This window comes from Puntigrus tetrazona, unplaced genomic scaffold (genome assembly GCF_018831695.1).
Source record: "Puntigrus tetrazona isolate hp1 unplaced genomic scaffold, ASM1883169v1 S000000008, whole genome shotgun sequence".
Taxonomy (NCBI): domain Eukaryota; kingdom Metazoa; phylum Chordata; class Actinopteri; order Cypriniformes; family Cyprinidae; genus Puntigrus; species Puntigrus tetrazona.
Genome location: NW_025047688.1, coordinates 1,646,822 through 1,673,551, shown reverse-complemented (window position 1 = coordinate 1,673,551; position 26,730 = coordinate 1,646,822). Strand labels below are relative to the sequence as shown.

General features: G+C 38.4%; 2 protein-coding genes across 6 annotated transcripts in view; one reads left to right on the top strand and one right to left on the bottom strand.

Annotated features, from left to right (window-relative positions):
• The window catches only part of gsk3ba (glycogen synthase kinase 3 beta, genome duplicate a), a 43,961-nt gene extending 40,107 nt beyond the window's left edge, over nt 1-3,854 (top strand). For 2 of the 4 annotated variants that reach the window (XM_043229605.1, XM_043229606.1), the window contains exons 9-11: nt 488-674; nt 770-868; nt 1,299-3,854. In XM_043229605.1, coding sequence (XP_043085540.1) covers nt 488-674; nt 770-868; nt 1,299-1,369 — 357 coding nt within the window. In that variant the 3' untranslated portion in view covers nt 1,370-3,854. The remainder of the gene's footprint in view (nt 1-487; nt 675-769; nt 869-1,298) is intronic. The other 2 variants (XM_043229607.1, XM_043229608.1) reach the window with 1 other exon arrangement.
• Nucleotides 3,855-4,605: 751 nt separating this feature from the next.
• On the bottom strand, nt 4,606-26,073 carry nr1i2 (nuclear receptor subfamily 1, group I, member 2). 2 transcript variants are annotated; one of them, XM_043229603.1, is made up of 9 exons: nt 25,812-26,072; nt 18,679-18,869; nt 17,519-17,649; nt 16,572-16,741; nt 16,199-16,482; nt 15,937-16,082; nt 6,693-6,809; nt 6,518-6,623; nt 4,606-6,442 (listed from the first exon to the last, which is right to left on the bottom strand). In XM_043229603.1, exons 1-9 carry the CDS (start codon nt 25,812-25,814, stop codon nt 6,301-6,303), a joined length of 1,290 nt encoding a protein of 429 aa, XP_043085538.1. In that variant the 5' UTR covers nt 25,815-26,072; the 3' UTR covers nt 4,606-6,300. The 2 variants fall into 2 exon arrangements, with proteins under 2 accessions (XP_043085538.1, XP_043085537.1); XM_043229602.1 differs by having other exon boundaries at nt 6,518-6,809; nt 25,812-26,073.
• Between the last annotated feature and the right edge of the window lie 657 nt (nt 26,074-26,730).

Genomic DNA, 26,730 nt, shown 5'->3' with positions numbered 1-26,730 from the left:
TATGCATAATGCATTCTTATTATAATAGCTAGTACAAGGAAACCTTAAAGGGATACTCCACCCCAAAATGAAAATTTAGTTTTTTTAAGATAAAACCAAGAGGCTGGTGACTGTCTTATTGACTGCCAAGTAAATAACACTGTCAAGGTCCAGAAAAGTATACAGTCATATACTAAATTCTTCATTATTTTTTTAGCTTTCTTTCCGTGCAAAAAGCTTCACACTTGAACCACTGATCGCAGATGAGGATGTGTTTCATACTTTTACCATACAGTAACAAGACTCCCGTTTTCATCTGCAATATCTTAAAGACGAATGAAGCTTTTACGGGTTTTTTTTATTTTGGGCTGGAGTAACCCTTTGAAGCAACGTGCCATGATACATGTAACAAGGACACTGAAAAGCAAGCGCTGCAGTGAGTTCGTACCGGAAGTGCACGCTCTACTGGTTGGCTCTTAGTAAACTTCTGAAGTGTCTCTGAACGCAGGTGTTCCGGCCCCGCACCCCTCCCGAAGCCATTGCGCTGTGCTCGAGGCTGTTGGAGTACACACCGACCGCCCGGCTGACCCCGCTCGAGGCCTGCGCTCACTCCTTCTTCGATGAACTGCGGGATCCCAACGTCAAGCTTCCCAACGGCCGCGAGAAACCATCCTTATTCAACTTCACAACTCAAGGTAAGGCCTTGTTTTGCATTCGCGTTTATAGAGCTGTTCTGTCGGACGCAAGGTAGTCAGGTTTTGACGCCGTCTGTTTGTTTGACTCGACTCAGAGCTGTCCAGTAACCCATCCCTGGCCTCTATCCTAATTCCTGCACACGCACGTAACCAGCCAGGAGCTTCTACCCCCACCAACGCCTCTGCTACTTCAGGTCAGCCTTTGTTTCAGAGTCTGGATGTAGCTCACACCGATGTTAGTACTTTTAGCGGACAGGGTCATCGTTGTTACTGTATCGACCGACCAGAAGAAGCTAGAACATGACAGTTTTATCAATCGTTTTTTTTGACCTTGCTAAGCCTGCCAAATTATCTGATATTTTAATATACTTACTGAACTTCACACACATTCATGAGGGTCTTCATGGTTTGTCTATATGATATAATTTAAGTTTTTTTCTGCATTAAAATATAATGCCAAACTACATATTGACAATTTAAATATTAATTCATGCTACAAAAATTGTGATTTTAAAATTTTTTTAAATGTGTCTTTGACAGATATGACAGGAAAACGAGCATTATCTCACTGACGCTTGTAACATGAAACATATACAAGTAAAAACGTTCTCTCTCTGTGTCCAGATGCCAATAGTGGAGATCGCAGTCAGACCACAACTGCAGCCTCCGCCTCCGCCTCCAACACCTCAACCTGAGAGCCCCAGCCAATCAGATCCGACCCTGCCTCCGAGGCCACGCCCACCCCACTGCTCACCAGCTTAACGGGCAGGAATTGAGTCACGTAACCACCACTCGTATTCAGACTGGAAGAGCCAACCTTTCATTTAGGTTTTTTTTTTTTTTTTTTTTTTTTAGTTCAGAAAGAGTTCAAATTTCCACGTGTGGGAAAAACCCCGGATGTAATTCACGACAGAGACGCAGAAAACGAGCGAGCGGTGAGGAAACGGGTCAGTAAGAGGGGGGGTGTTTATGTTTATCCATAAAACCTGGTCTGTGACCAGCCGCAACTTTTATTTTCATTCTCAGAGGACAATCTTGTTATGTAAGCAATCCGGTAGCCAGATCCATCCACTTCCTTTTTTCCATTTGGGCTCCCCTTCTCTCGCCTGGACCGTCTCTAGCTACACGTTCTGTCCCTTTCGGGCCTTTAATAGTGCATGGCTTGAATTTGGTTGGGAGCACCCCTTGTACACGGTACATATATATATATACACATACAGTGTGTATGTACGTATATATGTACGTGTATTGGGTGAAAATGACACAAACATTCAAAACTACAGGAAATACCGTATCTAATCGTATCTAACAAACGCAAGGCAGGTATGAATATAAAAAAACGCATGTTCCAACCACAAAGACAACGGAGGAATAATACTCTGTTCTGGGAGTTTTAAGTCGGCTGAATCTATTTTATCTCGTTTTATAAAATGGGCGGGCTATAGGGCCAGGGCAGACATTTTGATTGACAGGTGAGACGTGCGTCTCCATCTCTGTGTTCTTGTATGATATATACATACACAGTTTATATATTACTTTGCATTATGTAAAATAAATATATATATATAGTTATATATAGATCTATATCTAGCGTCATCGGTTCAGAATCCACCGGTTGGTCGGCGAAGTGGTATACAGTACGTGTTTGACTAAGAGTCAAGCGTTTCGCTCTTCTCTGCTGTTTTCTGTTAGCCCGGTAGAATTAGAGATCACCTTCTTGTCCTGATTTGCTCTCGTTATTTATTGTCGCGCACGTGCGTCAGTGTCGTAAACGCTCAGATTCGTTCTTCTCATCCGCACGACTCAACGTAAGGAACACATGAAGAAGAAACGCAGACCCGCTCGCGGCGGCTGTGTTGTTTAAACCACTACTTGTTTCGTGTCGCGTCACAGACTTTCTTTCTTTCTTTCTTTCTTTCCCAAAACGTCTCAGTTCGCACAGTACGGCAGTGTAGGGAAACAACAGATGTGTATATACAGTACAGCACAGCTGCTCCTCACCAAATTCTGGCTTTCCTTTGAGATCTTTGTATAATTTGTGAGCGAGTGAGTGTTCTACTATGTACATAAATATGCTGACCTGAGAACTGTTAACGAGCGAAAACAAAGACGAGGGATGAAATGAAAACGGATCAAAAGAAGAAAAAAAAAAAAAGATTTAAAAGATCAGGGCAAACTCGACCTGTTTGTTGGATACTGTAGACAAGGAGCTTTCTCCAGCCATATAGTTCAATCTTATCTGTACAGTAGGTGCCAGCTATATTATTGTAACTATAACTAGTAATGTATAGTGTATCTATAGTTTGGAGTGCCTTTGCTTCCATACACTTCCTGTCCCTCGACCGCACCCACTTCCTGTCTGCGCAAGACAGACCACGCCCCTTCCTGTGACCCTCTGCAGGTGCTGTTGATTGGCCAAGTCTGAATGACTGACAGCCGATGTCATTTCCACTTTCGCTGTAGGTGTTTCTCTTCGTTTGTGTGTGTGTGTGTGTGTGTGTGTGTTGTGTGCGTTTGGAGGAAGTCAATCACGATGTATGTTCTTACACTCGTCCCACTACCAAAGTGAACCAACTATGAGCGTGCTGTGATGTAACCGCGACATCCCGGGGGCAATAATAATGATTTCTTTGTGTTTTTCCGCTCGTTGGCCAGCTGACAGTATGCAGTAGAGATGTCACGTAGCACCCGCCGGACCCTCATCCCCGCACCCTCGGTGTAAAGCTTGCTTGTAAGATACGCCTTCATAGATGTGTTGCTTTCCACGAATGGTGTGACCACTTCTCGTGACTACAGTTAGAGTTAAAATGTAAAAAGACACAAGGGTTAAAAACAGTTATCAAAATAAAAAAAAAAAAGACAAAAAAAATTGTTTTAAGGACTGTGGGCTAAATACAGACTATCGCATTACGTACACTTATTGGGAAAAAAGTTGTCTTGGTTTAAAACGGAAAAAATGAAAAAAACAACCTGTATAACATTAATATTACTTGAATGCCTCTGTTTGTGACTGAAATTTTTATTTTATTTTAAATATATTCTTTTTCTGTGAAGGTATGCTAAATGTCTCCTCTCATTGTAAATATGTCCGTTTTGGTCCTTGGTGTGACTTGGATTCAGAGACTAGTTACCTGGTACTGTAATTTGCATTAAATAAAGAGTAGGATAGCTTGGAAATGACCCTGCGTTTGGCACGTGTCTTTCTTTTCCCATCTCAAAACCTCAAATTCAGTCCATTTAGACTCAATTAAAGTGCAATTAAATGTCTCGCTTTTTTCTTCACTCTGATGACGTGTAAAGGTGATGTGCCTGAGATCAAATAAAATGTGCTTTAAATTCATTTTAAGTGACTTTGGATCAAACTATCTTCTGTTTCTGCATCACTGCCTAAAAGTTTGGGTCAGTTTTGGGGTCAATTCAATGTGGCCGTGAAGACTTTTACCAGAAAAATGAAATAAAAATATTAATTTATAGTATAATAATTATTATTAAATACTATAAAATTAATTACAGTTTATATATATATATATATATATATATATATATATATATATATATATATATATATATATATATATATATATATATATATATATATATAGATATAGATATTTTTTTAATATTTTTATATTTTATATTATGCAAACAAAAACTTTTTTATGCAATAAATCTTGATGAATCATTTGTGAGCACTATATATATATATATATATATATATATATATATATATATATATATATATATATATATACACATACATATATACACACAAAACATTAAATATATCACAGCAATAATTTACATTTTAAAATATATTCAAACATAAAACAGCTGTAATAATATTTATCAATTTGTGATCAAAAAATTTCAGCTTTCTTTCACAAATATTAAAACAAATAATATAAAAAAAAACTTTCTGCACACATTCTCATTCAATTTTAGATTTTATTTTCCTGAGAGGGTCATATAAATGTTACTTTGAAAACAACCACTGAGTGAGACAGAAAACCTGAGTGTATTGTGTAGAAATCCTCATCATGTCGCAGAAAGGATATAGAAATAACTGCTATATCTACACAGCTTGCCAACATGAAGGCATTTTAAAGGAGTCTGTGTTTTACAATACTCTGCTTGTATTTGAGTCAAATGTGTCCTTTCTAAAAAATACTGCACTCCTAGCTTGAACCCTCGACATCTGCTCTACGCTGCCATGTCACATACACACACACGACACTGGCTTACATTCTTCACATTGATTGTCACAGTTAAACTTTTTTAGCTTTATTGACGAAACCAACCAGAAAAGATCCAAATGACCTTTAAGTGCTGTCCTGAAGTCTTTAAACCCTGAATGCACCGAGTGAAAAAGGTTACGCTCACACCTGAGTGAAGCATTTTAAAAGGCAGTAACTTCCCAAGAAAGTGTCTGCGTAACGAACTCTTTCAGCCTCTCTGATTCTTGACATTCATGTTGCGCAAAATAAAGCAAGCTTTGTTACTAATAGAAATCATTCACAGCAGACATGAAACGACCAGCACAACTCTTTTGACACCCAGCCTCGCCAAATCTGACAAGAACGTATCCAGGTCCAAAAATGAAAAAAAAGCACACATTTTGCATAAAAGTAGGCCTGTTTTTCCATTACTGTTAAAAAAAAAGATTCTCATTACTGTAATGAAAAATTATCTCGAAAATGTAACCATACAAAAAAATTGGGATATTTTCTCATTTCTAAAATGCAAAAACGATCTTATTCTCATTACTGTAATGAAAAATAATTGCGATCAAACTAACATTGCACAAACAATAATCGATATTTCGCATAAGATAAGCCTGTTTTCTAATTTCCTTTCATAAAAAAAAATCTTCTCATTAGTATAATTAAATTGGCATAAGCGTAAATAATTTGTGATAATTCCTAAAAACTGACCTAAAAATTAAGCTTCATTTATTATGCAAAACATATATATATATATATATATATATATATATATATATATATATATATATATAAGCAAATTAAGACCTGAACATGTTCTTTATGAGATTCAGAACTTCATTTACATTCTAGTCTGACATTGGCACTGATGATATACGCTATGTATGCATATATATTTTTTTCAATATAATAAGAACAACATACCTAGAAGCGGTTAACTTATACGACTATTTTGCATTTAAAAATGAACAATAAATAAAACAGATTTGTCAAGACAGACCATTAACACAAATTACTTGTACGTATCATACTGACGTTTTAGAAGTATATGCTGCCATAATAGTGTTCTCTTACAGCATCTCCTCTCTACGTCCTGCAAACTGACGAAAACCTGGATCAAATCGATCAATCCGACCCCATCGTGCAGTAAATGTAAGAGAAAATAAGTGCCGTCCTGTATCTGGTTGCAAACCATATTGTTCTTTTGTGAAAAGATTGCTTGGACACGAATACATTTAGAAACACAGTTATCAAAATACAATTACAGTTGTGTGCTGCAGACAGTTCAGTAGCTCATTAACAGTAGGCGCAGTCCTTGTCCTCGCCGGTCTGGGCTGTATTTCAGTTCTTGGCGTCCTCAGATGAAGGTTAGCGCGAGGTTCAAGGCTCATCGGCTCTGTGAAGGCTTAGCTGTCTTTGCTGATTATTTCCAATAAGAGCGGAGACACATCAGGCTGAATGTCCTGGATTTTCAGCACTTGTTTAGTATACTCTTCGTTCATACTCCTCATCTCAGTCAGGCACGCCAAGATCTTTGGGTACAGCAGACTGGAAGGAGGAGAAGGTTCAAATGAAAGTGCATTCGTTTCTTTTTTTTCCACTAATGAGATAAAGCCTCCTTACTGTTTATCTGCATTGGAGCGCTTGGCTTCAATGTAGCTCTTCAGGGTGAGGGCTACCGTCTCCTGGTTGCGGTCGATCATGTTGTGATTCGTCACTCCGGGGCGATCTGTGAATGAGGTAAGAGAGGTAAAATAACACCTGCGTTCATGTGCTTGCTGAGGATCTTCTGGAGTACCTGGTGAGAAGAGCGAGATGGCCTGCATCAGCACATACTCCTCTTCGTGTAAGTGCAGCTTGCGCAGAGCGTAATGGAAATTCATCATAGGGTCCAGTAGATGGCGCTGGAAACCAGCTGCCCAGGGAGAGAGGAGCGAGAGAGGAAAGTGTCAAAACACGGGAAGGACAGAGTCTTAAAAAAGAGGCATGTTGATGCAGGATGTCTACTAGAAAATGCTTTTGAAACATGCGGAGACCAATCCACACAAAATTTAGTTTAAAACGTGAACTAAAATGCAGACCGACTGACGAGTGAACTGAAATATTAAAAACAAAAACCAGTTCGCCCCCAAGCCATCCTAGTTGTATATGACTTTCTTCACCGACTTCCTGCTTCTTGGCCGACTCCTGACTGGACGACGGCAGCTGAATCGTACATCGAGTCAGAAGTCAGCTAAGAAACTGAAACTCTGCGTTCTCACAGAAAAGAAAATTATTCGCGTCATAATTTGAAATCTATAAGTACTTTCGTAACGAAAACCCACCGATCTGCTTCAGAAGACATGCGATAACCCCCCCGAAGGCATAGAGGTTAGTTTTATGATGGGTATATCTGGTTTCCTGAGCTTCAAAATAATGGCAGCTATCCACCAGCATTCTCAAGCTTGGAAGAGACAGGATAAATGTTTAATAAACCTCAAGACCGTGATCATCTGAAAGAAGAAAGTCATACACAACTAGGATGGCTCGGGTAAAAAAAAACTGAAGCTAAATGAAAAAATACTAACAAAAAAGACAAAATCACAATTCTGCAGTAAAGATGTTACAATGTTTGCTGACAGACCCAAAATGCACTATATTTTATATACAGCTTATATAATCTAGAAGTAATACAGACGTGGACAAAATTGAAAGAAAAAGTCACAATGGTCACACATATAACTTTAATCTGACAAAAGTAATAATAAAAATTATATGAATGTTAACCAATGAAAGTCATTGCTTTTCAACCATTCTTCAACAGAATTCTTAAAAAAAAATAAACTCATGGAACAGGCCTGGACAAAAATGACGATACCCCTAGAAAAGACCGAAGGGACGTGTTAATTCAAGATGTGTCCACTAATTATCATCACAGGTGTCTACAATCTTGTAATCAGTCAGTGGGCCTATATATATGGCTCCAGGTAATCACTGTGTTGTTTGGTGACGTGGTGTGTACCACACTTGACATGGACCAGAGTAAGAGAAGGAAAGAGTTGTCTCAGGAGATTAGAAAGAAAATTATAGACAGGCATGTTGAAGGTAAAGGCTATAAGACCATCTCCAAGCAACTAGATGTTCCTGTGACTACAGTTGCACATATTATTCAGAAGTTTAAGATCCATGGGACTGTAGCCAACCTCTCTGGACGTAGCAGGAGGAAAATTGATGACAAATTAAAGAGATAGATAATCCAAATAATTACAAAAGAGCCCAGAAAGACTTCTAAAGAGATCCAAGGTGAACTTCATGCTGAAGGAACATCAGTGTCAGATGACGTTTCAACTAATCTCTGCAATCCTCCAGCTGTGGTCCTTGGGAGAGTCTTTAGCCACTCATTAGGACAGTACAGACACGCATCCTCTTCCAGGCAGATTTATAACCTCTTTAGTTGGTTGGAACCTCTTAATTATTAGCCTGATGGTGGAAAAGAGATTTTCAATGGGGATCAAACAGGACGTCATAGCTGGATAATTTCATGCTCCTAGTCTCCCTGGTATGCTAAAAAAATTAAATATGAATAGCAACATAATTCAGAGATATTTTACTCATAAGAATATCCAGGGGTGCCGATAATCATTGTTCAAAATGCATTGGAGAAAAACATCTCCCCATGTTCAACTGCTTTTTTTTTTAAAGATCAAAAGGATATTAGTGGACTGTACATATATAAACTAATCAATGTTACGTTAGTAAAAAAAAAAAAAGACTAAGTTCTCAGTCTTTCTTTTAAGCACTAAGCATGTGTATCAGTGTTAAAACATTCAAATATAATATATGAAAGAAAGAAACACAAATGAAAAATCACATATGAGAACTTAAAGTCAGTGTGCAAAGCTCAAATCATTTGACTTGGACGAATTAAATGGAAAATGTTGATATTGGCTCTGGCTTTACTGCCTAATTGAGCTCTATAGTACTTCAATCTTTTGTTACGCAAGTTTCCACTCGATCTGACTGAAGACTAGAAGCACTGAGAGTGTCACAGGGATTTTGTTTGTGATATTTCCTGGCTATGGCTGCCTCGCATCTACACGGTAAAAGAGTCACGTCTGCTTGGTTTAAAACAATGCAAGGGATCATTAAATATAACAGCTACTGTGAATGACCACTGTAAGAGTCTAGTTGTCAGGGTGATGACCTACTATATGATATTCACTCCAGAGCGCATCTTACGGCCGTACAGCAGCCTGTCAGAGACTGGAGATGAAGAGTATCTGTTCAATATTTAATGCAATGCTACTCCAGCTGCTATGGAAACTTAACAAATAATAGAAAAACAAATCAAGGATGGATTGAAGCTTTTGATAATGCCATCACAGGCTTTAACCTATGCCACATACAGGGGTCATACTGATACTATAACAAGCAATTGAAAATGAAATTTCAAGCGCTGCTAAGATACGTAAACATACACATAACATTTAAATCACAGCACATGTTCTTTTGAGTTCCCTTTGTGTCAGTAAATAAGTATTTTTCACCCTCTCACTGACCCTTATAATTAAATAGCTCAAGGTCTGCAGTGTTATCATCAGCTCACATGCTGTTAAGATGCTATCTACATCCTCCGTATTACTTCACCGTGGTGTGTCACATGTCTGAGTTTAGAACGGGTGTCACTGACGTATGAATGTGGGAGATCATGAGATCATGTGTATTTGTTTGTGTGAAGGTTCCTGTGATTGAACATAGGCGTTTTGTGATTGGCAGTTCAACATTTGTTTCCGACTCTCCTTTTAAAAGATCAGTAGCAGAGACAGACGGGGCCCGGGTTTTGGACTTTGGCTCGTGTTTGGTTTGAGTTATATTACTTTTAGCACGTGTACATTGCTCCAAAAGCACATTACACTATAGCACTCACACACACCTCTCTCTATACACCGATGCTGATGTTTTCAGAAATACTATTATCTTTTTTTTTTTTTTTTGTTGTGTTTTTGTTTCTTCATAGTTATTTACTTTTGAGCTTAATAAAGCCATTTCTGATTGATTCTTATGTTTGCGTGTGTCCCTCTTTTGTTGCTGTAACAAATTGGGGGCTCATTAGTTATATAAAAGGGGGAAAAATAGATACTTTAATTAGATTTGTATGCACATGACTTCAAACTCAAGTTTGTATAGTCATACGTTAAATCCCCAGTTGGTAAATATATCTGTGCAATACTGAATGTGAGTTTCCTTGTGAGGAATAGTGGCACGTTTCTTTTGAGAAGTGCTGAGTTTGTTATTTTTGTGCAGTGTTGCAGTGAACGAGTGTAGTAGTGTTTATCTCAGGGGCACATTCGTGGTGTAGAGAGCGTCGCTGGGTTTTACTGGTTGCATTTTCACCCAGTGGGGTAAGAAACCCCCCACAAGTAATCACATAATTACGGTTGAGGTAGCTAGACATATTGGACAGATAGTTAGAGATCTTTCGTTATTTGATTGCAAGGTGTAAGTTAAATTGTCTTCTGGAGAATTTTCATGGATGATATTGATTCATTTATTAGTTCACTTTCCCATGAAATATTGGAAAAGTGTTCTAAAACTATTGTAAAAATCAAAGCTTGAGGCTAACTAACTCTGGTGAGGAGCAAGGTATGTTTTTTTCGCTAACTTCAAATTAAATGAAAGTTTTATGAAGACCCTGATACTTTGTTTGAACGCATGACAGAAACGAGGGACTGGTTAGTAAATGAGGGACATTAAGATATTAGAAGATTTAAGTCATTTGTTGGTTCTTGAACGATGTAAAAACTGTTCCAAGATAAATCTGCTTTTGTTGATGTGCATGCTCATGAAGTTCAGTCTGCTCCATTTGTAAAGTCTCCATTTTAAAATGATCGGGTGTTCATGGGGAAATTTGACTCTAGTAAGGTATGTACCTACTGTAAAGAGAAAGCACACTGGAAACTGGATTGTCCAGTCCTGAAGAATAAAGTCAAACAACCACATACACCTGTTAAGTCTGTTGCTCCAGTGATTCAAATGTTCACAAACCCGATGGTGAAAATCACTAACCCGATGGTGAATTTTTTGTCTTATTACCTTCCTTTCATTATAGAACGTTGTGTGTCTTTAGTAGGAGAAGAAAATGAAGTTCCTGTGAAAATATTAAGGGATACTGTTTTAAAGGATTCGTCATCTTGGAGTATGTTCTTCTTTTTTCTTCACAATCACATATTGGTGAGAGCGTGTTTATTAGGGGATTAGGACTGAATGTTTTGTCCTTACCCCTTCATAAGGCCTTGCCAATCGAAGGAGTTCGTATTACTGTAGGAAACTGACTAGTAGGTGGGCGTGTAAGGGCTGACAGTTTAGTGTCCCCGATAGTTACTGCTAATAAGAACGAAACAGAACCTGTGTGGTGACTCGTGCAATGAAGCAGCGAGAGGATAAAATGAAAAATCTGTCTAATAAAGCTTGCACATGTTTGAAACTGCACATGAGCAATCCGGTCATCAGGGCACGATGACTTATGTTCGTTTGCTGCAATATTTCTTTTGGCCGTGCCTAAAGCGAGACATTTCTGCTTCTATCAAGAACTGTAAGCCCTGCCAGCTAACCAGTAAGCCAAATCAAGTACTGAAACCTGCACCTTCAATTCAATTTTGAACATCTTGTTGTATCAGACCACTTCCTCGTTCCAAGTCAGGAAATAATTATTTGTTAAACAAACGTTTTCAGGCAGCATATTCATTATGCTGCATCATTTTGTGTTCTATTGTGAGTGAGTTAACGCAATTCATATCTATCTTTTGAAGCTTTAAAAATCATCTACAGTGACCAAGGTTCAAACCTGACTTTTCTGATCTTTTTCAGCAAATTCTGAAACAGCACATCAAGCATAATCAATGTACTGCATACCACAAAGTCCGGTTCTTTTAAAATCACCTTTTCAAGCATATCGTGTGCAATTAGTCACCTGATGATTGTGTGCTCTCCGGTCGTTTTAAAAATTCAGAACTTATAATTTACTTTCCATTGTCTATCCCGTGAAAAATGTCAGGAGTTATGCTGGTTAAGTAGCTTTCCTGAATTCTTTACAGTTTCAGAATCGAAGGCTGATCCGCTGGTCTCTGCAGTTTTTCTGCTTGGATAGTCGCCATGTTTGAGGAAAATGTGGTAGCTGATGCGCTGTCGCGTTCCACATACATTATAATGTATCAAATATATTCCATGCGACACAGAAAACTGGAGTAATGATGCAATAAATTCAGCTTTATTCTATTCTAAGTTTATGCTATAAGTGACATAAGCGGTGTCTAAGCTGTCATGCTTGGCTAGTGACAGGTTCGATGCTTTACACACACATGGGATCCCTTAACTAGTTTCACTGCATTTCATCTGCATGAACTCTCTTTGTTCACTGACACGCAGCAAATTTAAAAAAATGTCACATACTATTTTCCACTAGCAAAGGTAATGACCGTTTCAAACTGGTTTCCCACTTTCCCGTCTGTGGTTAGACGAGGGCCAGAAAGTCCTGTCCCAAAAAACATACTACTAATGTTGCTCTTGTCATGCTCAAACAAGGCACCAAAAAGAGAGTTTGCCATTTTTGGGTAAATAAATTTTAAAAAGTACATTTTATATATATATATATATATATATAGACGTGGACAAAATTGTTGGTACCCTTTGGTCAATGAAAGAAAAAACTCACAATGGTCACAGAAATAACTTTAATCTGACAAAAGTAATAATAAATAAAATTCTATAAATGTTAACCAATGAAAGTCAGACAGTTTTCAACCATGCTTCAACAGAATTATTAAAAAAAAATAAACTCATGAAACAGACCTGGACAAAAATGATGGTACCCCTAACTTAATATTTTGTTGCGCAATTTTGAGGCAATCACTGCAATCAAACGCTTCCTGTAACTGTCAATGAGACTTCTGCACCTCTCAGCAGGTATTTTGGATACTCTCATGAGCAAACTGCTCCAGTTGTGTCCGGTTTGAAGGGTGCCTTTTCCAGACTGCATGTTTCAGCTCCTTCCAAAGATGCTCAATAGGATTGAGGTCAGGGCTCATAGAAGGCCACTTTACAATAGTCCAATTTTTCCTCTTAGCCATTCTGGGTGTTTTTAGCGGTGTGTTTTTCATTGTGCAAGAACATGACCTCTGCATGAACCAAGCTTTCTGACACTGGCTTCTAGAATTCCTTGATAGTCTTGAGATTTCATTGTACCCTGCACAGATTCAAGACACCCTGTGCCAACAGCAAAGCATGTCAACAAGCCTCCTCCATGTTTCACAGTAGGGACAGTGTTCTTTTCTTGATATGCTTCATTTTTTCGTCTGTGAACTACAGCTGATGTGCCTTGGCAAAAACTTGATTTTTGTCTCATCTGTCCACAGGACATTCTCCCAGAAGCTTTGTGGCTTGTCAACATGTAGTTTGGCATATTCCAGTCTTGCTTTTTATGATTCGTTTTCAACAAAGGCATGTAGTCCACTTTGGCTCAAACAACGACGGATGGTGCGATCTGACACTGATGTTTTGAGCATGAAGTTCACCTTGAATCTCTTTAGAAGGGTTACCATTCGGATTATCCGTCTCTTAGATTTGTCATCAATTTTCCACAGTTCAAAAGGAGGTTGGAGGATGTCCCATGGATCTTAAACTTTGAATAATATGTGCAACTGTAGTCACAGGAACATCTAGTTGCTTGGAGATGGTCTTATAGCCTTTACCTTTAACATGCTTGTCTATAATTTTCTTTCTGATCTCTTGAGACAACTTTCTTTGCTTCCTCTGGTCCATGTCGAGTGTGGTACACACCATATCACCAAACAACACAGTGATTACCTGGAGCCATATATATAGGCCCAATGGCTGATTACAGTATGGTTGTAGACACCTGTGATTTTAGTGGACACACCTTGAATTAACATGTCCCTTTGGTCACATTATTTTCAGTGTTTTCTAGGGTACCATCATTTTTGTCCATGCCTGTTCAGTGAGTTTATTTTTTTAATAATTCTGTTGAAGCATGGTTGCAAATGTCTGACTTTCATTGGTTAACATTTATAGAATTTTTATTTATTATTACTTTTGTCAGATAACAGTTATTTCTGTGACCATTGTGACTTTTTCTTTCATTGACCAAAGGGTACCAACAATTTTAAATAACGTCTGTGATATATATATATATATATATATATATATATATATATATATATATATATATATATTTTTTTTCTACTTTCACAGTGGAAAATATCTTCCATAATATCTGCAAGTGAACTAAAAGGAATATTTGAGGTTAAAAATATCATAAAGTTCAACCTGCTCCAAACAATAATGTACTGAAACAGAAAGTGCTTCCTGAAGAAACTTCATCAAATCATCTTGGCTATTCTGTTGACTTTTTCTCTGAGATGTTATTTGCTGTGTAGCACCGCCATGCTGCCCCCGTCTCCCTCATTATTTTCATATACTGCCCTGCTGTGCTCCCAACACCTCTCTCACACTATGGGGGGTTTTCTCCCACTCTTTCCCTATGTATCCTCCTCCTCTTCCTCTTAGCTGGAGTGTTAGAGTCTGTGACAGAGACCTTTTCAGTCTGTCATCTCAGTGCTCCTATTCTCTTTACAATTTTGTTTGGTCATGGTCACGTAGCTTTCTTACTCTTAAGCATTACAAATGTAGTGCACTTGAGAGCAATAAATGATAAAATGTGCATTATGAAAGTCTGTGCTAACACCTGATGACACGACTACAAGTATAACTCCTTATTGACCAGAACACAGAAACATGGAAAACCATGGAAACCTTTAGTGAGAAGTAATAGATCATCTGACCCTAGTGCCGCGATGGTAGAAATTTATGTTTGCCTTTATGTATTCTAATATTATACACTCACCGGCCACTTTATTAGGTACACCTTACTAATAGCGAGTTGGACCCCCTTTTGCCTTCAGAACTGCCTTAATCCTTCGTGGCATAGATTCTACAAGGTTCTGGAAACATTCCTCAGAGATTTTGGTCCATATTGACATGATAGCATTACGCAGTTGCTGCAGATTTGTCGGCTGCACATCCATGATGCAAATCTCCCATTCCAACACATCCCAAAGGATTTCTATTAGATTGAGATCTGGTGACTGTGGAGTGCCATTTGAGTACAGTGAACTCATTGTCATGTTCAAGAAACCAGTCTGAGATGATTGGCGCTTTATGACATTATCCTGCTGGAAGCAGCCATCAGAAGATGGGTACACTGTGGTCATAAAGGGATGGACATGGTCAGCAACAATACTCAGGTAGGCTGTGATGATGCTCAACTGGTACTCTTGGGCCCAAAGTGTGCGTGAAAATCCCAGTAGATCAGCAGTTTCTGAAATACTCAGACCAGCCCTTTCTTCCCCATTCTGATGCTCGGTTAACGAGCAGTTGGACAGGTGTACCTAATAAAGTTGCCGGTGAGTGTGTATATATAATATTACATTTTATGCAAACAAATCAAAACGAGGAAGAACATCATTTAGGGGTGTTTTTACATTCCACTTCATGTTGTGGCATGCAGTTTACAGTTGCTGGGAAAACAACTGTTTTTTTCCCCATTTAATTTGTTTTTTGTTTGCCTTTTTGTTAAAAGGTTAACACTTTAAAAAGGTAACTAAAATATAAAGTATTACAGTTCAAAATGGTAATATTGTCAATTTTTTTTACAATTTGAAATACAATATGATTTAAAATGTTTTCTATTTAAATATACTTTAAAATTTATATACAGGTGTAAAATGTCTTGAGTGTCACACGATACTTTATAAATCATTCTAATCAGAAATCATGCTGATAACTATCAATGTTCAAAACAGCTGTGATGCTCAATGTTTTGGGGGGTGGGTTCACGACCTTTGATGAATATAAAGTTAAAATAACTGCATTTTTAAAAATAGAAATCATTTACCGTATTCTAAAAGTCACTTTTGATCAATATATTGCATCCAATTTCTCAGACTTTTGAACAGTATAGTGTATATGAGACTAACGAAGGCCCTCACCTCGCATGGCGTCATCCAGGCAGTACTGCAGCGGGCCGCACTCCCAGATGCCTGTCACCTCATTAAAGAACATGTTGAAGTGAATCAGAATGATTTCAAAGGTTGCTCCTTTCAGCAGCGCGATCTGGTCCTCTATGATAAGAGCCCTGTCAATCGAAACACAACAGCTTCTATTTGTCAAGCTGCTTGACTAAAACATCCACCTGTCTTGTCTGATCACACGTGACTGAACCACCAGTGATGAATCTCTACCAGCATTTACCTGAACATCGTAAGCGTTTTGCTGAAGTTGATTATATTCTTGATCATATGCGTGGTGAGGTCTGTAAAATGTGGCAGAGTGGTGAAAATGGAATTTTTGAGTCGCTTCCTCTCTTTATTGTCAGGACTCTGAAAGCTAGAGGAAGGGGATGAGGGCGAGGGAAAGCTGATGGTCCACTGCACTGCATCTTCAGACGGAGGTTTGCGTGTGGTTGTGTGAAACAAACTGTCGCTGTTTGGTTCAAGACCGTGCTCAGAAATGGATTTCTGATCTCGATCTAAAGGCTGCAAGCATGAACAGTGTATAAAAATATATTTCAGCAGACACGCTTCTGAATCTCAATCTGACGGTCGTAATAAGGTAAATACGTTACCCGGAACTGAATGAAGTTGGCGCACGTCATGTCGAAGGTCTTGTGATGTGCGGTGAGCAGCTCCTGTATAACAGTTTCCTGTTGAGGGGAGAGCGTCACAGGCTCCTCCTGCAACCTCTTCCTCCTGATCTGCATCCTCCGCTTCTCCACGGCCTCGTCTGACATGATCACTGAAGAGGAGAACCGAAGAACACGAAGGGACGGTTGCGCTTTGAAGTTTTCGCACTCAACTGTCAATGGGCTACTCTTCGAAAGTTTAAGACTGGTAAGATTTTATACAAAAAAACAGTAAAAACTGTAATATTACTGCACTTAAATTTTCTATTTGAATATAATTAACAATAAAAATGTATTCCTGTGATGCAAAGTTGAATTTTCAGCATCATTACCCCACTCCTTTCTCAAACATCAATGTTAAAAACGGGTTCATATTTTTGTAAAACCGTGACCCCTCCCCTTATGATTATTTGATGAACAGAAAGCCCTAAAGAACAGCATTTATCAGAAACAGTATAAATATTACTTTTGTTCAATTAAATACAGTCTTGCCCATTAAAAGTATTCAATTATTTTCTTATAAAACAAACCTTTGACCCCAAACTTTTGAACAGTCATGTATTGTATATTAAACCTCTTTATTATATTACACACAATAGTAAAGGTAGACTGGGTTGTGTTAACTGATTAAAATATAATATCTGCAGTCCAGAGCCAATTAAAACATATTTAATGCTTGTGAACGCACAATATTAAATTAATAAGACAGGCTGTCTTGTTACTTGACAACCGTGCGCAGCATACAGACTAATTCAATGTGCAACAAATTACTTGATGGAAGAACCGTGCTCATGACTATTATGAGGTTATTAAGCGTAGCCGTTAATCAAACATTAGTGTCTTTCACTGCCCTGCCGTGAGCTCTGTGTGAGAGCAGCGTTCAAACTTACGCTCCCTCTTCATCCCGATTGAGAGGCATTTCTGGAGGCGGCAGGACTGGCACTGTCTCCTGTTGCTCTTCGTGATGACACAGGCGTTCTGGAACGGGCAGCAGAGCTGCGCCGGTCGCTTCATGGCGCGCCTTACAAACAAACACACTAGAGTCAATCTCACTGGCAGCGGCTGTCTACCGGTGTCAAACTATTACTTAATCAGAGGGCAATATCCGTTCCTGAAACTGATTTTCAGCAACACTTTTTTACCTTACCTTATAAAGGCAAATTAATATTTTTGCTAACTATAAATCACAAAGCATGCTGTCCATGTCTATTTTCTAAGGCTTCAGATAAAAATTCAACAGAACAGAATAGAACGAATGTTATTTCACATCTAGACAGAGAAAAGCACTAGAAAAGCAGTTTTGGACCCACTTATTTTAAATATTTGCGGCATTTTTGTCCTGGTTAGTTCACCCAAAAACAAATGTTTGTCACTATTTACTCACCCTCATGTCTGTAAGACATTGTTTTGAAGAAGTAATAAAAAAATATTTTAAAGGAACGTTTTGACTGTTTTAGTCTACATGAAAGTCAACGGTGTCCAAAATAACACCTCAAAAATATATTCTTATATATCTCCATTTTGTGTGTGTATATGGCAAGCTTGAGCCAAAAGAGTCTTTTCTACATTACATTTGAAAGCACCCTGGGAAACAAACAATTACAATGTGAATGCAGTTGGATGCAATCTGTTGTGAAGCATGTAGGCTGGCCACATATTTAAATGTGCTACTGTACTGTATAATTACTTCCTTTTTGAAAGGTTGCTTTCAAAAACTGTATGATGGTTTAGCCATTTTAAAAGCTGCTGGATATGTTCACAAAAATATCCTTGATGACCCAGGTTTTGTTACTACACTCTGTGCCATAGAGGAACCATTTTGGGCTCCACAAAGGACCTTTCAGTCAACAGTTCAACAGATAAAGGTTCTTGATAAATGCCAGTACAGAATCTGATCAATCAATAAAAGTATAATGCATTCAAAAATTACTATTCTGTCATCATTTAGTCATTTCCTCCCCCTTGGAAGTTCTCAGTAGAAAGAAAGTCATGTATGAGTCGTATATGGGATAAGAGGAGATGTACGTGATTTGGTGTACGGCTCGCTCACCTGAAGAAGCCTTTGCAGCCCTCACAGGTCATGGCGTTGAAGTGGTAGCCTGTGGATTTGTCGCCGCATACTTGACAGATTTTGGGCTCGTCATCCTCCTCTGTTTCTTCCTCTGACCCGCCTCCGTGTCCCGAGTCGCCCAGGGGAGAAAACTCCTCCATTTCTTTACTCATTCTGAGCTGAAGTAAGCACTGCAAAAACACACACACACACACACACACACACGTCACTATACCACTCATATCCTCTCATTACCACCAAAGACGAACGAATGCAGACGTCAATAAGAGATGACTGAAACAATCAATCCGAAAAAATTCAACAACCTGCTAAACAACCAAAATTAGGCAAAACCGCTATAGATGTATTTATTCAGAGTCTAAAGCAGAAATATTCACCATATACTTAAACATACAGCATAATGACCACAATCACTATCACTGCCTCATACAGTACTGCACTGCATTTACCGGCTCCTGCTTTAACCCTTCTGCACAACCTCAGCATCTGCCTCCAGCACACAACATCCAGAGACATAATATGTGCACTGCCTAATATTTTGAATAGCCTCGGTCAACTTATATTACCTTTTTTTGTTGTAGCACTTCATGCAAATGCACTGCACAATATATAAAAGTTACATATGTATATGTACGTGCACACACAAAAAGTATCAGCGTGCATTTTTATATTTTTACACTGGTCCTAAAAGGAAGACAAGCACAGAAAGCAAAAGACCGATTGCCATAGTACATAATATATATATTTAAAACGATTTAAGGCACATGCTATAGCAAGGCACATGTATGAAGTCTCTTTTAATTTAATTTAAAAGAAATACAGTTGTGTTATATAGCCAATTTTACAATGAGACGATATTTTACTGAACATTTCAAATAAATGACTTCATCTAAACCACCTTTTCCTACCAAACCTGCTCTAAAAATAAAATCACAGTGAATAAACCGCATTTCAATCATCACATTAAACAGGCTGAATCACTCCCGGCTGTTAATGTAAAGCAGAGCAGGTGTCCAGAGTTCAGAAAACATACCCTTCGCATGATCCGTGTAGAGCTGAAATCTAGAGCGTGTCCTCCAGGGCAAGACCTTTATCCTAAATAAGCTATTGAAAGAACACGGCACATACACATACAGCAATGCCAAACAAAGCTGAAATTACGTGTTGCCATGGTATCCACGTGGGACCACTAAGCATTGGTCAAGTCAGACTCGCTCTCTTAGCCATAATTCTGAAGCAGAACTGCAGAATAATAGTCCATATCATCCTTCAGTGTCAGATGAAGGCTCCTTTACAATCACGGTGGGAATAATAGGAGGGGGAAAACTATTTAAAGGAACAGGTGTCAAAAGGAATTGGTGACAAATAATAAAATTCACTTTTTTTATATAATTATATATTTTATCATAATGTATAAAATAACTGATTTGATTATTTTAATTAAATGTTAATAATTCAAAAAAATTTTACTTCAGCTATCAAGTCAAAAAAGTTACATTTTATATGTATTCATTTAGCAGATTATTTTGTGTTAGTGACGTAATAATAATAATAATAATAATAATAATAATAATAATGGTACAAAAATGTTTCAAATATTTTTTGAGCAGCAGATCAGCATGCATGCCTGATTTCTAAAGAAATCATGTGATACTGAAGCTTACACCACAATCACATTTTTAAAATGTAAAACAATACCACAATATTCAGTTTTATTTGTATTTTTTATTTTTGGAACTGCTGATCAAATTACATAACACAGAGCATCTGAAACCATGTTGTGCTGATTGAATAAAATCCCTAAAATAAGTTTAATTCCCATCTACTGACACAATTTCACTCAAAAATGAAAAATTACAAACGGGATTCGAATGAGGTCAAATAAAAGTGGATTGAACAACAACGACAAATATCTACATTTTCATCACTTGCAATAATGCACACAAAAATAACGCATACAAAAAATGTCTACTTTGTGTTCCATGCAGGTTTGTGATAACATGATAACAGCACTTCAACAATCACGTAACACTGTAACTATAATTATTAATCTTTCACTATCATCTTACTGATATCACACAGCGTAACTGCCGTTCATTCAGCCTTGACTGCAGCACCTCAGGGTTTATTTTAATTTGCTCACACACACCGCAATACAGCACCAAAGAACGGCCACTGGACAGAACAGTGACCTATTTTACAGGGACTAGCGCAGATTAAAGTTTTTAAGGACCTTAATGCTAACAGTTGACGCAGATAACCTCCTCAAGGTCAGACCGAGTTCACTCTCTGGGTCCAAAGAGCAGCAACCTGCTTGTTAAGTAATGTGCTATTTTCCTGCATTTCCCCTTGCCTACCTACAGTCTGAGTGCAAGTTTGTCAGACACGAGAGGAAGCGCTCAAGTGCTGTTTTCTCCCCCCACAGCTCCAATTACTCTGCCTCTTATCCGCTCAATCTCTGCATTAGCGACGCCTCTAGCCTTTCACTGTTCACTTTCCCCTGCCATCAACAACACGGTGTACCCACTACCCTCAGGATTTGCATTGTGAAATTCAATTTAGAACAATACCTCTGAAAACCTGCTATTCATCCCCAAATCCTAAATTCATCAAGGTAATGGGTAACGGGGTTTTAAAAAAACAAAAGTACATCTGTTCTACCCTGGGTTCACTTTAAAGGTCAGTATATACATATGTAATGCGCTATTGCACTGTTTTAATCTTTTTTCGTTTATTTGTTATTTTACACGACAGTGTAGAAGTGACAGGAAGCGTGCTAATCGTTGTCATTAAAATATAACTTCTTTTTCTCCTTGAGCTGATATAGCAAGACAGCCCTTAATTTCTTCATTCTCATGTGACTGTGAGTCCGTGGCTACATCCACACTTCCACCGAATGTGGATCAAATAGGATTTTCTGCTGAAATCCAGCATTTTCTAAGGTTGTGCACATGGCCTTTTAACTATGAGGTTGAGAAGATGAAAGTTATATTTGCATGCATGTTGGTTTGTGTGTGTGTGTGTGTGTGTGTGTGTGTGTGTGTGTTACAAACACACACATACATTTAATTTTCATTTTTATCATTTTTTACTCTAATTACTAATCTGTTACACATTAGCTACATATACACAACAAACTGAGTGAAAAATAGAATTTCAATTAAAATGTTAACCTAGAAAACAACAGATTTGTACATCATCTGAAAGCATTAGGATCAAAAAAAAAATCTAAATCTAAAAATCAATCTTACGCATACATCTCACTCTTTAATAAGTTAGTCGAGTGTGCTTCCTTGTGTATAATTGTAACCGCTGACTGACCAAGCATATTGAAGTGGTCATTACTCCCAGAGACTGTTAACTCATTCACTGATTGAAATCCTGCGCTGAATTTCATTAAACATTTCTTCTGCTTTCTGTGATCACGTCATACTGTGTGGATAAAAGATTCAACCTTTTTAATAACTGTAATAAAAAAAATGGTTTAGGAAAAACCTTTCCGGGAAATATGAATATGAATGTGAATAATTTGCTCAATAACAGACTTTGGCGATAAAAAATGCTCCCTGGGATACTGTGAAATTACCAGGAAGTTCAAAAATAAGTGCAATTATATAAACAGCTGTCAAACCTATTGAAATCCTTTTGTTGGGGGGGAGGGGGGCAGGAAGAGAGAGAGAGAGAGAGACATAGAGAGAGAGAGAGAGAGAGAGAGAGAGAGAGAGAGAGAGAGAGAGAGAGAGAGAGAGACAGAGAGAGAGAGACAGAGAGAGAGAGAGAGACAGAGAGAGAGAGAGACAGAGAGAGAGAGAGAGAGAGAGAGAGAGAGAGAGAGAGAGAGAGAGAGAGAGAGAGAGAGAGAGAGAGAGAGAGAGAGAGAGAGAGAGAGAGAGAGAGAGAGAGACAGAGAGAGAGAGAGAGAGAGAGAGAGAGAGAGAGAGAGAGAGAGAGAGAGAGAAGAGAGAGAGAGAGAGAGAGAGAGAGAGAGCTCACATTAACAGCCTGCAGATATCCAGCTGCTTTAATAAAGGTAAAAATGCACTTAGTCATGTCATTAAACATGGATGGGTTGATACACTGCGAGTATAATTTCACTGATTTCATCCCTCATAAAACTTTAAAACTCGGATTAAACTGGTCCTTAAAATATGCAGGTCCTTATACATCGGGTATAATCTGGCCTATTTAACCTAGTGGTGGGTTTGTTAAAATGGCTTTGTAATACAGTGGTTCTCAACTGGTTTAGTTTCCCACGGTCTTCAAGACGTGACCCGCTTAACCACTTATACATTTTTGTTACAAAACAAAAACAAACCAATGTATTCCACAAAATTAAGTGAAGACTATCATTACTACTGAACAAACAACCGCCTATACGGTAATTAATGTTATGAATTAAATGTCAGTCCCGAACTAGTTTTTGTTGTCGAGCTGGGTTGAGCCACCACAGTCACTGAAAATGTACAGAGCAAAAATACAGAGTTAAAATAATACAAATAAATAAAACTGGATTTTTGGTTAATGGAAACAACAGTTGCCATGGATAGGATACAACACTAACATGAACAGTTAATGAAGCACGCCTTCATTCATGTCCTTAGCAGCTACCAGTTATGTAATTTAACGTTATTGGTATTGTGCTTTTATTTGGCGCGTTGCACACTCGTAGATTCTGCGCTTTAGTGAACTGATATACAGCGCTGAGCTACATTTAAAAAATCAGTATAAAAAAATATGGAGCTACATTTAAAAATTCAGCATAAAAAAATTGAACTACATTTAAAAATTCAGTATAAAAAATAACTAGAATTTCCTGAAAGAAATAGCAGGAATTGCTCACCCATAAATTATATTTTTAAAAATACTTATCCTGCAGAATATCAAACACGCAGATGAGTTTGTTTCTTCGTGGGAAGAGATTTGAAAGAAATTTAGCACTGCTTGCATTATTACGTATTAAAAACTCATATTTGGGCCAGAAGCAACAGTTTAAAATTAGAAAATCACTGAATGATGGACTTGTTTCTTAGAAATCCATGCAGCTTTTGACTTTTACAAGATTAACTGGTGGAGTGGTGCGGATTCCTCGTGGCTCACTGTGAGGTTTTTATCACCATTTAGGTTTGGACCCTCGTTGCGACGGCACCCATTCACCGAACAGCATCCATCGGTGAGCAAGTTATCTGCCCGTTCCCTCGATCTCAAGTCTTTGATTGTCTGTGGATGAACCGCAGCAAGGAGGCGTTCCTGCGACACTCAGTACGTGTATTCGTTTCACAACTAAGCATGGAAATATTACCACGACTACACTAGATATAACAGATCTAATAAAACCTAGCCTGTGCACTGCGAGCTAAATAAAATTCAACGTTTTACTGAATCTTTCAATATCGCCCGATAAACCATTACGGGTGTGCCGAGAATGCAGAAAAGAAAATTTGATAAAGTGAAATACCACAGCTTCCCTGTAATGCAGCGTTGGGTTCGTCCTTCTGGCTCTCCGACGTGTCGTTATTTGCGTTCACTGAGAGACTATTTGGATCTAAGCTACCGTAATTAATTTTATTCGAAAGGTAATTTTAGGAGTGCTTTATCTCCCTACGGAAAATGTCGAATCTCACGAACATCCAAACAACACAATGCTGCGTTTGAGCTAACTGCAACTAGGTCAGCGCGTTAGAAACAGGCCGGCGGTACAAACTGCACATAGCATTCCTCCGATATTTAGACTAGCTGAAACAAACTGCAGACAATATTGCGATACAGGTTTTACAAGAATAGACGTAAAGAAAGGAAAAAGAAAAGGATTATTATCACATGTTAAATGTTAAGTCACTGCTTTCATACTGCATGGCATTGAACGTAGACTGGATTGCAGTGCAAACAAAAGGTCAGTGTCAGGAAAAAAAACCTTTTCCATTATTTGCCTCCAGGAGTCGATTTTCAGCGGCAGTTGATATTATTAATATCAAGCGGTGTCTGATCTACGCGTCTGATCTTTTCACTTTAATACACCCGGTCGTAATGCTATAATAACAGTAGTAATAATAGTAGCAATAATTCAGTTCATTTTAAGAGCCTGGATACTGCATCAAAAAGACATCTAGCCAAAAACATGCATCTATACAAGCACACGCATGCTTTTTGATGAAAATAAAGACATTTACTACAATATGACTTTCTGTTTTAAGACAGTAACATGTTGGTTGTTTATTTTTATGTTCATAAACCGATCTACACACACGTCGTCTATCTTCTCTCCCAAAAACTAAAGCAAAACGAATGAACCAAGCGAGAAACAGAGCTAAAATGAGGACGAACTTCGACAGACAGTTGACTCAGAAGAGAAACGTCTGTCACCTACACGTTGCTCCGTTCGTGTAGGCCCGTGATTTTGATCTAGTTCGTTTTAGTGAAAGCCAGTTTTAGTCACATGGACAAAAAAATATTTCCCAAAATGCCTTTTTCTGAGAGTTGAGAGTGAGCGAATTTCATCACACCCTTAAATGATAATATGGATAGAAATGTCATTCATATTATTTGCGATAAAGCACATTTGGCAGCACGCCGTTTCTAATCATTTTATTTATGTAAAACGTACATTTAAAAGAAATGCATCGCGCACCTCGGCACGGCTGTGATTACCTGCAGCTTCCTGCCTACAGTCAAGTGGCCATTATATTCAGAAGCATGTGACAGAACTCACTGTAAACAAATAAATATTAATAGCTTGACGTTACACAAATAACCCGCACGGTGAGAGCTGAACGGCTTTTGTTCAAGCAAAGACGTTGCTTGGCGAAACGACCAAATTAGCTGGTGGTAATTGATTTAGGATCAGCGACTAATGGCTCGGAATAGAAAATTAATAAAACCGCAGGGAACAGGCACTGGGTTAAAGTTAAGCAGCTGGTCAATGACCGTGTTTATAGCATGCTGCACCCACAGCAGAAGTTTGTAAGTCGCTTTAATCGCCTCTTTATCCGACCTTTATCCGAGAAGACGCTTCGGTGCAGATTAAAATCAAGTTCGCGTCGTTTATTTGTGGTTCGACGGTCGCTGTCACGTCTCGCGAGCCACTTCAGCGGCCGAATAAAAACAAACGCACTTACCATGTCATATCAGCGGGACGTTCACGTAATACCCCAGCACGAGCGAGTTCACCGAGCTCCGTCGACAATCACTACACGACCGTGATTTTAAAGCGCTCATAACACACGGCCGCCCAGGGACGCACTTCCTGGTTACGGATGTCCCGAGAAGGACACGCTTGACGGAGAAGGCACGCGCTCTCGCTTCAGACGCGAATGCCGCTCGTTTTCCTCATTTCCCGAGCAGTCAAAAGAGCGGACGGCCTGGACACACAGCCAATCGCAGGCGGGGCAGGCTGAATGGAGCATTATGCAATTTGTTTATAGGAAATTCTGCGAGTGCTGTATCGGTATTGGTAGCCTGTACTGTTTGTGGGCCAGGAATTAATACTCCTCAATTACAGCTCACGTTAAGAGTAAATAAATCTCAGTCAAAATACAGACTACTTATCACTCTGTTGAACATAAACTACTTATAACTCACAACATGAATCACTGTCATATCTCAAAACATAATTAAGTGTGTACTTATATATAAGTACACATTTACCTTTATCTTTTATATCTTTTTACTACGCTTATTTAGAATAGCATGCTACTCTTACTGCCAAAAAAAAGAGGGAAAAAAAATGATGATGATTTAAACATTTAGTAAGAAAACAATACTCCGGCATTGAAATCTGAGCTTTCGTGTAATAGTGAATGAGTTTTGGTCAGGTACACAAGTTATTTTAAGACTTCTAAGCTATGCAAAAACAAGGTAATAGGCTGAATGTCCTTTATCATTGTGTCTATCGTTTCAGGAGATACAGCCCATTTCTCAGACAGGATCTAATGGACTTAATGGTCAGAGAAAAAGCTGCCTAACATAAGCCTGGCTGAAATTGTTTCAAATAACGGTCTTTTATACGTTTTCCCTACATAAATGAAAATGAAGTCT